General features: G+C 41.5%; 1 protein-coding gene across 7 annotated transcripts in view; it reads right to left on the bottom strand.

Moving 5' to 3' along the window:
* The window catches only part of TPD52L1 (tumor protein D52-like 1), a 23,291-nt gene extending 18,229 nt beyond the window's left edge, over positions 1–5,062 (bottom strand). For all 7 annotated transcript variants that reach the window (XM_005858955.1, XM_005858956.1, XM_005858953.2 and 4 more), the window contains exons 1-2: positions 4,947–5,062; positions 1,570–1,718 (exon numbers count right to left, since the gene is read on the bottom strand). In XM_005858955.1, coding sequence (XP_005859017.1) covers positions 1,570–1,718; positions 4,947–4,994 — 197 coding nt within the window. In that variant the 5' untranslated portion in view covers positions 4,995–5,062. The remainder of the gene's footprint in view (positions 1–1,569; positions 1,719–4,946) is intronic.
* Positions 5,063–13,152: the final 8,090 nt, after the last annotated feature.

Here is a 13,152-nt window from a genome sequence, read left to right as displayed (position 1 = left end):
GACCCTTTCACAGGGGTCGCCTAAGACCATCGGAAAATACATATATAATTACATATTGTTTTTGTGATTAATCACTATGCTTTAATTATGTTCAATTTGTAACAATGAAAATACATCCTGCATATCAGATATTTACATTACGATTCATAACAGTAGCAAAATTACAGTTATGAAGTAGCAACGAAAATAATTTTATGGTTGGGGGTCACCACAACATGAGGAACTGTATTAAAGGGTCGCAGCATTAGGAAGGTTGAGAACCACTGCTCTAGTATATAATAAAAAGAAACAAAAGCCATGTCATATTATGGAATACTGAGCACTGGGCCCCTAGTATATAATAAAAAGAAACATTTTAAAAAAAAATATGCAATACCATAAAGGGATCTGAGTAAAAATACAATTTTAGTGAACAAAGTTTAATTTCATAAAGGAAATAATGGCCATCCATCCCAGGTACCTCTTCCTACTACCAGGCCTCTGCATGTCCATTTACAATTTTATGAGAACAAATAAAAAATACATATTCGACAAATGCTTAAAAATCCTATATAATAAAAGTGTAATATGCAAATTGACCCTAATGGCAGAACGCCCGGTCGCTATAATGCGCACTGACCACCAGGAGGCAGATGCTCAATGCAGGAGCTGCCCCCTGGTGGTCAGTTCGCTTCCACAGGGGGAGTGCCACTCAGCCAGAAGACGGTTCATGGCTGGCCAGCACAGTGGCGGTGGCAGGAGCCTCTCCCGCCTCCACGGCAGCACTAAGGATGTCCGACTGCCGGCTTAGGCCCAATCCCCCAGGGAGCAGGCCTAAGCTGGCAGGTGGACATCCCCCAAGGGGTCCCGGACTGTGAGAGGGTGCAGACCGGGCTGAGGGACCCCCTCCCAAGTCACTGTAGTACAGCAGTTCTCAACCTGTGGGTCGGATCCCTTTGGGGGTCAAATGACCCTTTCACAGGGGTTGCCTAAGACGATCGGAAAGCACATATTGAATATATAATTACATATTGTTTTTGTGATTAATCACTATGCTTTAATTATGTTCAATTTGTAACAATGAAAATACATCCTGCATATCAGATATTTACATTATGATTCATAACAGTAGCAAAATTACAGTTATGAAGTAGCAATGAAAATAATTTTATGGTTGGGGGTCACCACAACATGAGGAACTGTATTAAAGGGTCGCAGCATTAGGAAGGTTGAGAACCACTGCTCTAGTATATAATAAAAAGAAACAAAAGCCATGTCATATTATGGAATACTGAGCACTGGGCCCCTAGTATATAATAAAAAGAAACATTTTAAAAAAAAATATGCAATACCATAAAGGGATCTGAGTAAAAATACAATTTTAGTGAACAAAGTTTAATTTCATAAAGCTACTTTATGGAGCATGCTCCACACGCAACATTTTAAAAATGATTGTTGAGGTTTTCCCCCTACTTTTAGAGAAAATATTCTTTTTCTAGCCACAGTACCAAGTCAGCCTTGTAGAAAAACATAGACAAGTGGCAAGATGGCAGACTAAGTAATTGGTTAGTATTCCATGAATGTACTTACGCAGTGGTGGTCTGCATGTCATGCCAGCTTTTGCTGAAGTTCTGTTTTAATTCATTCATCAGGTTCATGCCGAGTTTTTGCTTTATCTCAACCAGATGCCTTTCTTTCGCTGATAATACTTGTCGTAATGTTGTAATTTCGTCTTCCAGCTACAAGTAGGAGGGAAGCATTGGGGAAAGATGTCAGACCAAGCTGAAACGTACACCTGCCCCAGGTGTGTGTGTGTGTGTGTGTGTGTGTGTGTGTGTGTGTGTGTGTGTGTGTTTTCTGCCTTTGGATTCAAACTGTGATGTTAGCTCTTCCTGGGCCTCGAGCCTGCTAGCCTTCAGACTGGAGGCACACCCTGTTCCCCTAGATCTGCAGCTTGCTGACTAGAGATCTTGGGACCTGTTGGCATCCACAGTCACATCAGCTAATTCCCTATAATAAATCTCTTTTCGTATACAGCAACATATAGATAGATAGATAGATAGATAGATAGATAGATAGATAGATAGAATTGGTTCTGTTTCTCTGGAGAACCCTGACTAATACAGAAGAATGTTGCAGTAAGACATTATTGATTATGAACACTTTAGTTGGTCACTAGCTAGTCTAGAAAGAATAAAGGTTTGGGAGGAAGGAACTGAGTCTGTACGTCTAAGAGACGGGAGCTTAAGGGCACTGTGTGTTCTTCCTGGGGGACCACACACCCAAGGAAGAGGGGAAACCAAGAGTGGATGGAGGGAGCCTGAAAATAGGTTCTGCCTGCTGGATAATGCTTTCTGGTATTTTTTCTAGTCCTATTAATACCCATTTTTCTTGAGTCATTTTATTGAGGGGACATTGGCAGTTTCTAATTGTTATATAACACAAATTTCTAGCACCAATGCCATCATTTCATCCTTTTCAAAAGCCACGTCACATTATGGAATACTGAGCATAAAATGCAGCTTAGTGAAATGAAAGTGGGAGTGGATGTTCGTAGCATAGAAATATTGAGCAAGTTTAGTTAAAAAGGGAGACAGAGGGAAAGAAACACCAAATAGATGTGCAGAGACCTCGGAGATGTCAGGAGCAACTGGTAATAAGATGAATGAGATCAAATCTCCGACACAAAATATTTTAATATATTGATAAGCTTATTAAAATGCATAATCTACTGCCAGTATTTACAACTATAAATATTCATTGGAGCTATAAAATAAAGTTAAAAGTCTTACTGCACACCTGCTACACACAAAGCACACACCAGATCAGAGGTGATATTGGCCTCACACTAAGAAGCTTTTATTTATTTTTAGGTTCTTTTTTTCCTTTTTATTGAATTTATTGGAGTGACACTGGTTAACAGAATTATACAGAATTCAGGTGCACAATTCCACAACACACCTGTACACTGTATTGTGTGTTCACCACCCCAAGTCAAGTCTCCATCCATCCCCATCTATTCCCCTATCCCCTCCTCCCACTTTGAAAAACACACGTATCACATGGCTACAGTCATAAAATAAAGGCTAAACTGTGTTAACAACAGATTCCTCTTTTAGAATGCAGACTTGATCTAAGATGTAGCCTTTTGGACAATACTGGCTTATTTTATGTCTCCCAGCACAAGGGCAGGTCTTCCTTGTGCCAGCACTTGGTAAGCACACAACAATAAGGCAGGATGCAATACCCCCTCATCTCTGAGAAACGCAGAAATAAGAGAGAGCAAGCACGGAGGCTAATGCATTCTGGGGGATGAAAACGGGCAACCTGGTAACTTGAACACAGTGACGGGAGTCTGGTGTTATTTTCAGAATTCAGGCTCAGAAAGTGTTAGGAGTGAGATGCACTGGAAGCCTATTAATGTGGCCGAATAAAACAGGGATTTCTGAAAACACCGCGGGTTATTTATATTCATGGGGTCTCCATTTAGAACCCAGGCTTTTCTTGATTATAAAAGTAACACATACTCACCGTTGAACATTTAGAAAATATAGAATGTGCAAAAAATGCATTGATAGAATCCCAGAACCCAGAAAAATCAAGTCATTTTCTAAAAGCTGGTCTATCACAGAGGTTGCATCTGAACTTAAACCTGGACTGTTATATGAAGGAGTTAAATTTTAGCATAGAATCAGTTAACTTACACTGGCCTACAGAACACAAACTTTGGACACCACCACTGACATGAACAGGTCGTGGACAGAATTCCAGGCCGTAAGGAAACGTGGAGCTGCTGCACGCTCAGTGAAGGCTGACTTTGGTCCGTGCACTCCGGAATGTGTGGCTGGGTTGAAGTCAACTGAGTGGTTCTGGATCAGTGACCACAGACAAACCCAGCCAAAGAAGCAGGCTCTTTGATTGGAGGTTCTGTGCTTACAAAAATAACTTCTGCTGTGCCAGAGGAATAAGCTGATTTTATGAAGTTATTTTAGGGTGTGTCTTGGGAAAGCACCTGAAAAATCTTCAATATGATTATGAACTGTCACGAACACACACTCTCAGGACCTCAGAGCTTGAGGAGTCTGCAGTGGACCAAGGGGGCTGAGGGTACGGTGGAGCTCGGAGCTCAGATCTCTGTCCCCAGCCTGCAGAAGAGGCCAGAGCCAGGGGTGAAAGCCTTGCTTCCCGATGGACCAGGAGCTTCCTGCCCTCGGAGCCAGGGATTCAGAATGGAGAGGGGATGCTGGCTTCACCCCTCTCGCCCTGCTGCTTATTGTACTCGGGAAGCCCCCTGTGTCCAGCCCTTTCCTTCTATAATGTAATCAACCGCTCCTTAGCCAAGTGTTCAAGGGTTAGAAGGTGCTGCAAACAAAATACTTGAACAGAGAGTTGCATTCACAATGAGCCAGGCATCCTCCTCGCCTCTAAGTCCAAATGCGCCAACAACTACCTGAGGTCTAATGAAGCCTACATCCAGCACAGCTTTCCTCTCTATCCCCAGAGCTTTATTCTTCTGCAAAAGAGCACAACTCAATAAATCCAGTTGCTCTATGATTAACTTTTTTGTGACAAAACTAAATTATTTCAAAGTGTTTGTTGAGCTACACTGTTGACCTAAAACAAGAACTGCTCTTCAAAAGCAGCTTGTACTTGCAGGGTCTTGAAGGAATTCCACCAGGTTTGTAAGTGGTTTATCATCCCCATGGTATTGTGATACTAAAAGAGTAGGAGATGCTAATTATCATTGTTGCTTAAGCAGCATAGCCATTCAATTTTGTGCTGTAACCAACAAATAATGGACAATTAGCATTACAAAATACCCCCCAAAATAAAACATCTTGCAATACATCATTTATCAAATTTTACTGAATGTCATATAACAATTGTAATATGGGACTTATATAAAAGTAATAGTAACTCTCAAGATCCAGAGATAGACATCGGAATAATAAGATTCCTAAACATACCTGAACTAATTCTGCCTTTAACTCTTCTCTCTCCTCGTCAGAGAGCATGCTAGAGAAGTCAGCACTGGCTACTGCGTCTTCATCTCTTCCTCGCAGGGGTTCAGTCTCCAACAGACCTTTAGGCAAGATTGATAGAACATAACGCAATGTTTAAAATGAATGAACAAATAAGACAAAACAAAAACAGATTCATAGAAACAGAGACCAAAAAGATGGTTGTCAGAGGGAAGGGGAGGAGAGTTGGTGAAAAAGGTGAAGGAAAATACAGTAAATAATATCGTGATAAGTTTGCGGATGTAATCACATGGATGAAACTTCGGAACAAGATTCTGAGTGAAAAAAAACAAATTGCAGAAGCACAGAGAGTACGGCTCCACTTATATGAAGTTGCAAAACTAAATAAAGTATTGTTTAAGGATAGATTTATGAAGGAAAGCAAGGCAATGATAAAGCATTCAGGACCATGGTTTGCTCTGAGGCAGCGGGGGCGGAGAGGGGGATGAGGAGGATGGGAGTGTGGGAACCTATAGGACATCTCTGTGGTGTTAATGGTAGTGGTCCATTTTTGGGACACTATGAATAAGTATTTTCTGTACTTTACAATGTATTTTGTAAATATTTTTTGTATACTTAGTATTATTATTCAATAAAACAATTAAAATATACATAGTTTGTTAAAAGTCAAAAGAAAAAGGTAAATAATTATCCTACAAAATCATTCTAGTTAAAGAGTAAAAATATGGCCCAATTTGCAAAGTTCTTCTGAAGCTGGCCTCACCCTCTCTCTCTTTTTTTAAATGACTACACTTATTTTTATTTATTTATTTATTTATTTATTTATCCTCACCTGAGGATATTGTTCCATTGATATATTAGACAGAATGGAAAGGAGGGGGAGAGACAGAGAGAGAAAAACATCTATGCGAGAGAGACACTTCGATTGGTTGCCTCTCACAGGAGCCCCCACCATGGCCAGGGGATCCAGTCTGCAACCAAGGTAAGTGCCCTTGACTGGAATTGAACCTGGGACCCTTCAGTCCTCAGGCTGGTGCTCTATCCACTGAGCTAAACCGGCTAGGGCTGGCTTCACTCTTAAGTCCACTGTACCCACATCTTTTTGTCTGAATCAATGGTGCACCATCAGCACTTTGTATTACTGCTGATAACCTAACACACATCAGTGAACACGGCATCTTGCTGACCCAAGTTCATCAGATCCTCGTCCCCTCTATGTACTCCAGAGGCCAGTTTCACTGCTCAGTAATGTTCTTTTTCATGAGAAATACCTGTTTATTGTAGAAGACAGGAAAATAAAATTATCCGTTTCTAATTAAAATCACTATTATTCTATTATTCACACCACTCCAAAATAATTATCCTTTTCGTCCATCCTTGCTGACATTTCTTCTGTGCATACATGCATATTTTCTTATGTATTTTATATGCATTTACTAGTACTGTTGTGAACTTGATTTATTTGTTCATTTGATAGGATATCATGAAAATCTTTTATGTTTAAAACCATGTATCAACATGCGTACATTCTCGTGTGTGAATGATAATTTATCCTGTTTATTGGGAAGCTGCAGGGAACGTCTCCTAGCCAAGTCATAAGGCAAATCCTTGATGATTTCGTATACATGGTATTACTGAGTCAAAGGGCACGGGACGGACCTTTTGAAACCCACTGCATTCATTCCCCAAAGAGGCTGTGCCAGTTTCATGCATACATCAGCAACCTACGAGAATATCTCTAGATTCTGTACAAAAATGTAAATAAGTCATTTAAAGGGGAAACACACTGTCATTTATTTCTGCGAGTAAATATTTGTTTACATGTGGCCAAAGTACTTTTAAAATATATTTTTATTGATTTCAGAGAGGAAGGGAGAGGGAGAGAGAGTTAGAAACATCAATGATGAGAGAGAATCATTGATTGGCCGCCTTCTGCATGCTCCTTACTGGGGATCGAGCCCACAACCCAGGCATGTGCCCTTGACCGAAATCAAACCTGGGACCCTTCAGTCCTCAGGCCGATGATCTATCCACTAAGCCAAACCAGCTAGGGTGGCCAATGTATTTTTAGACCGTTTTCTAGGATAAATGTCTAAATCAAGAATCAGCAACAATTCCAAGCACAGGTTTAAGAGCTGGGTCTGGAAGGTAAGCTACCCCCTGCACCTGGGGCTAGGAAGCAGTATGGTAGGACATTCTGGTCTTCTCCCCAACTCAGCCTGGCCCTGGGACTCAGGGATATTGCTCAAATTTAGCTGGAACACAAATTCTCCAAGTTTCCTTCTCTTGACAGTGTGAGAGGGCATGTGTCAGGAAAGGGAATAGACAATAGTTCCAGGTAGTTAGACTTTTCAAGACATCAAACATTTTTAGTATCTTCCTATATTCTAGGAAGAAAATTCAAAATCCAACTGAATTGCTAATACAGGAATTGGGAAAGTTCTAGAGAATTTAGGGAAGGGTAGACCCCCACACGCAGCAGGAAGCTTCTACTTTCCAGGGGGGAGACCCATAAACTTTATAAAGTGAGGTATTCCGCACCGGCCTTCAGCTCTGATCTGTCCTATGTCCCACTCCTCAAAGACGTCATGAATCTTTCAAAGTCTCACTGCCAGAAACCAGCCGTTCAGGAAATCTGCCTGGAGGCCAGGTTGCTAGTTACTTCACCTCTAATTAAATCAATTACCTTCTTCAGTCTCATCTTTGAAATTAAATGACAGTTCCCCGTCTTCTTTTTCGACTTCTGTATCTATTTCCCTGCTACAGCCTCTTCCAGTGGGTATTCTCTGAGTGACACAGTTCAGCACTGGGGGCCATGTGCACATAAACAGAATGAAATCAAGACCTGCTGTTTTCACCAGAATATGCTCTGCTCAGTGGGCTAGTGAAGCAGCAATCAAATCATGAGGTCAAAGGGTAATTCCAGAATCAAAGAGGAGTTGGTTAAAAAAGTGATTAACCAGTAAAACTAAATCAGAACCAGAGGGAAAAAAAAGCAAATGATAAGAGATACCAAGTGGTAGACGATAATGTGAGAAGGGCAGTAAAATGCATTTAAATTAACCTAGTTCCTATGAAAGTAGATATTAGAAGAGATTAAAAACATATTTTTAATAAAAAATAATAGGGAAAACTGTTCAGAAAGCACAATTTTTAGCAGGTACAGTACATTATGAGGCAACTTCATGAATCTGATTTTCTTTTCTGAACGCCCTCTTCTATAGCTCAGCTCTGGTCAAGTTCAAGAGCCCCGCCCTCTCCTCCAGCCCAGGGACCATATTGACTTCCTGCTGCTGTGGTTCTGAGGAGCTTCACCATCCCCTCTTGGTTTCCCTTAACTCTTCCCGTCTTCTAATAGTCCCTTCATTAAGCTCTCTTGAATCAGGCACCCCCTTTGAGAATGCCATCCATCTGTTTCTCTCCTGGGCCCTGACTGATACAGAAAGGCTGCCCCAATTTCCTTTTTGAGCTCTAGAAAAAAAATATCGTTCAGGCCAGCCCACACCAACCTGGAGCACAGCCAGTGCCTGCAAACCAGACAGGTGCTGGGTGGTTGCCAAAATCGGTCCTTGGTGTTTACTTCCCCAACTGACACTTCTGCAGTCAGTTAACCATACACGGGCTCCAGAACTCCCCACAGTACTTAGGGAGAATCCTGCCACCTTGGCAAGAGGTTGGTGCCCCCGTAGCAGACACTGGGGTTACGGGCCCTGGCGAGGTGGAGAAAATCTCCCACCAACGAGAGCCAAGTGAGGCTGAATCAGCTTGGAAGGGCTACTGGGCCCAAACTCAGCAGAGAAAGACAAGATCAAGAGGCATATCTGCAGAAGTGTCAGCATCAGAAGTTATCAGGCCCCAGCTGCTGGAAGAGCAATGGAGAACACGAGGCGCTACATGGGCCCTTCCTGCTTCCATGTACCTGACACCACCTTAGCCAGGGCAAGGGGAAGGGCGCTGACAAAGAAGAAATCTGAGCTAGGAGGCACTCTCACTGAGAAAATGGGTATTATTTAAAGGCTTTTTAAAATTTGGAATGGACTAGACCTATTTTTCTTCCCCACTTCGCAAAGCCTAAGGGCCCATACCCACATCAGGTACAGATTTTTTAAAAATGGAGCCCATGTATGTACACCATGATGTAGTGTAAATAAGTGTTGCCATCCCGCCATACGAGTAGTTTGCACTTAAAGACAGCCATTTTACTCTCATTTTCATGCAATAAAACATACAGACTTAACAAAGGTAACAGATATCCACAGGCCTGACTCCAGTGCAGGAACTGTGCCTCTCCATCGGCTAGGTGACATTTTTGTCACCTAGAGCACTTGTCAGATGCTACCATGCTCCTGCTTTCACTATACCTACAATCGGCCAGTGGTGACTCATTTAAGTCTCCCATTCGGTGCTAAATGACACAACAAACTGAACCAGATCCACCTGAGAAGTCACTGCAGCTGGTCCCAGCCTTGCTGATGAGGACCCTCACGCATGGGACCTGGCTCAGGGTCTGGCTCAGTCACATGTTGTTGGGCTCTCACTTAGGCCAGTCTGACTCCAAAGCGTATCTCCTTCTCTGTCTTACAACCACTGAAGAATAGTAAACAAAAGATGTTGGAAAGTACAAATCAAAAGGTGAGTTTTGGATCAGAGTGCCTCCTTTAGCTTTGAAACAAAATCTCCCATTAGTACCAACACACTTCTGATGCACCCCGTCAAGCACGCCAATGGATTCAGTGGTTCTCAACCTTCTGGCCCTTTAAATACAGTTCCTCATGTTGTGACCCAACCATAAAATTATTTTTGTTGCTACTTCATAACTGTAACTTTGCTACTGTTATGAATCGTAATGTAAATATCTGATAGGCAGGATGGTCTTAGGCGACCCCTGTGAAAGGGTCGTTCGACCGCCAAAGGGGTCGCGACCCACAGGTTGAGAACTGCTGGATTAGGTCATGGCTTCATGCATATGATTGAAACAGTACAGACAGCTGTGTGTTAAAATGATTATAAACTATGATTTCAGATGAGTGACCATATTTTGCATTGTTGAAAAATATATAAAAGTTACAGAATTTCTTTTTTGAAAAAAATATTTTTATTGATTTCAGAGAGGAAGGGAGAGGGAGAGATAGAAACATCAATGATGAGAAAGAATCACTGATGGGCTGCCTCCTGCACAGCCCACATTAGGGATCAAGCCTGCAAGCCGGGCATGTGCCCTGACCGGAATTGAACTGTGACCTACTGATTCATAGGTTGATGCTCAACCACTGAGCCATACCGGCTGGGCCAGAATTTCCTTTAAATAGCAAAATAAGCTTGCATGTAGGTGTATGAACCATATTAAGAAATTAACAAATAAATCCATCTCTATAACCAAGCAAAGGAATAAAAACATATATTTGCAAAAAGAATACAAAATTATCCCAGGACTTCATAAAAGAAACGATGCAATAAAGAAGCTTAAATAAAAATTCACCATGTTTTAAATAATAAATTTAAGACTGTAATATTTATTACTTAATTATACTTTCTTCATGACATTTGGTAAAAATAACTTCAGGCAAATATAAAATTTCAAAATATCTTTTATTCCTCATGGGAAAAACTATTGAGCTAATCTCATTAATGTTGGATTTACGATTATCTTTAAGCGCACAAAATTTTATACATGCTAATTCTAGGAGGATGGAAATTAAAGTTATAAAACAAATTTCTTTATTAGAATCCTTCTACACATTTCCTAAGCCTACCACAAAAATTAAATATTATTTCTATAGACCTCCATTATTGAACTGCTTTTCATTCACTTACCAATAACTTGTATTAAATATGTCTGTAGCCCTGGCATTTTAGCAAAGGCCTCAAGTGCTAAGAACAATACAGTGGGAGCTTACCATTCCTACATCCTCGAGCCAAGGCTTGAACCCTAGTGCATGACACACTGAAAGATTTGAAAAGGGGTTCTGCCAGGGCCTAGGGTCACCTACCGCTAGCCTTGAGAGTAGGGTAAAGAGTGAAATAGGAAGAGAGCAGCAGTGTAAGAAATTTGCATTCTCAGAAAGCAATAATTAAAGACAAATTGTAATCTCACCTCCCAGAGTTCACCACTATAAAACTTTCATGTACATCTCTCCAGTTCTTTTCCTATACACCCACACTTTTTTTCACTTTACACCTCTCAAATTAGAATACTTATTACAATCAATGGTGTCTTACAATTAATTGGCATACTTTTTCATTCTTAATGCTGTATAAAACAATGGGTATCTTAAAATCTTTGGCATCCTAGCTTTGAAAAATTTTATATATATATATATACCTAAGCAACTGGACGACCTGATGACCGGCTGGTAGCTATGATGCGCACTGACCACCAGGGAGCAGACGCTCAACACAGGAACTTCCCCCTGGTGGTCAGTGCGCTCCCATAGCGGGAACGCCGCTCAGCTAACCAGTGGGCGCCAGATGCCGAGGTCATGGCCCTGCGAGCCTCTCCCCTGGACACTCCCCCTGCATGCCTGAGCAGCGACGGTGGCAGGCACAGCGGGTCCCCTGGATGAGCCATTGGGCTCCAGGCTCAGGCTCCACCCCAGCCACTTGCTGCTTCGCGCACTATTGTGTGCTGTGCGGGATCAATGTGACAGCAGACTGGAGCCCAACGAGCTGGTGGGTAAGGCTGGGCTGCAGCAGCACAGAGGTCCACTGATCCCCGCAGGCCCAGCCAAGGGACCCCACTGGTGCACGAATCCATGCACTTGGTCTCTAGTATAGATATAAATATATTTTAAAATCTAATGTATAACATATATATTTAGATATACCCATAATATACACAAATAAGATCATACTGTTTTTTCAGACTTTATCTTCTCATCTTTTTTCATCTCATCTGAAACCAGACCATATCAAAGGTCTCCAATTGATCCCATAACATATTCTCCCCAGAAACACATTGGGCAGGTGGCATCAAGACAAAGGATTTCAGATTTTACCCAATTTGCGAGCTAACAAGTTAGCCTGCCCATAGTTTCATGGGTGCTGGCAGAAGACCCAAGACTCCTGGATCAGATACTCAGCATGAACATCACATTCAGGTTTTTTCCCTTGTCACCAAGTTCCATGGAGGAGTGACGTGGAGGGACCTAGATGGAACATGCTCACGCAGTGAGTTTCCATCACAACTGAAGAACCCAAGCTCAGGAATTGCTTTTCATAGACAGCAAGCAAACCTGCTGACCTCCATCCTGGAGGGAGAGATCATCTTTATTCTACTGGACTGTAGGCAACCTGACTTCTGCTCTAGAGATAGACACCATCTCTACCTTCCAAGGCTGTTTCCTACAAACATCCTTGAAAGGATAGTCCAGAAAAAAACAAGGTTGTCAGTATCTCTGCTTGCAAAATGGGCAGAAATTCAAGAGATCTATGAAGAATCATTTTGTAGAGGTGGTTTCTCATTTTGCAAATGAAGAAATGATGGCTCAAAGTGTTAAATAACTTACCCAACCTTACATGGTTGGTAATTGGTAGATTTAAGCATTGAACGAAAGTTTATCAGGTTACAGAGTTCATGTTTTTTCAACTCGACCACAATATCTCATGCTGAGATGGGACAGGGCTAAAATGTCTCTCTATCCCACCCAGAAAACCTTCAGCTCAGCAAGACTGAGGTTTACTGAAGGTCAAGGTCTGTAAGTTTAAAATCTGTAGCCTCCCCACTGTTGAGCATTGCAAAGAGTTCAGGGTAGGTCTACATCTCCTAAACTCTCTTAAATAGGAGTTGCTCAACTAATGTTTACTGAATTAGATCCCCAAGGATAGAAAATCAAACTGTGAAGTCTTCTTGATGCCCTTTTCCTTATCATTTTGTTATCTGTCATATTTGTCTACCCTTTTTAATTTTCATTGCCATGACAGTGATTTAGGTTTTATCACTACACACTCAACTACTGAAATCTTAGCTAAATTTTATTTCCTTGCTTGCAATCTCCCCACTACCCAGCCTACACAACACTCAAATCAATATTTTGAACATATTACTTTCATCATGTCAAAACTCAGTTCAAAACACATTCAGTGGATGGAGTCACTTCCAGCCTAAATTTGAAAATTTGTATGCTAGCATTCCAGTGATGGTTCCAGTTAGCCTGCCTATGATTTTCCCACCACACTTTGAAATCAGCCAGTC

The sequence above is a fragment of the Myotis brandtii genome, unplaced genomic scaffold, assembly GCF_000412655.1.
Source record: "Myotis brandtii unplaced genomic scaffold, ASM41265v1 scaffold123, whole genome shotgun sequence".
Taxonomy (NCBI): domain Eukaryota; kingdom Metazoa; phylum Chordata; class Mammalia; order Chiroptera; family Vespertilionidae; genus Myotis; species Myotis brandtii.
This window is presented reverse-complemented; position numbering and strand designations above follow the sequence as displayed.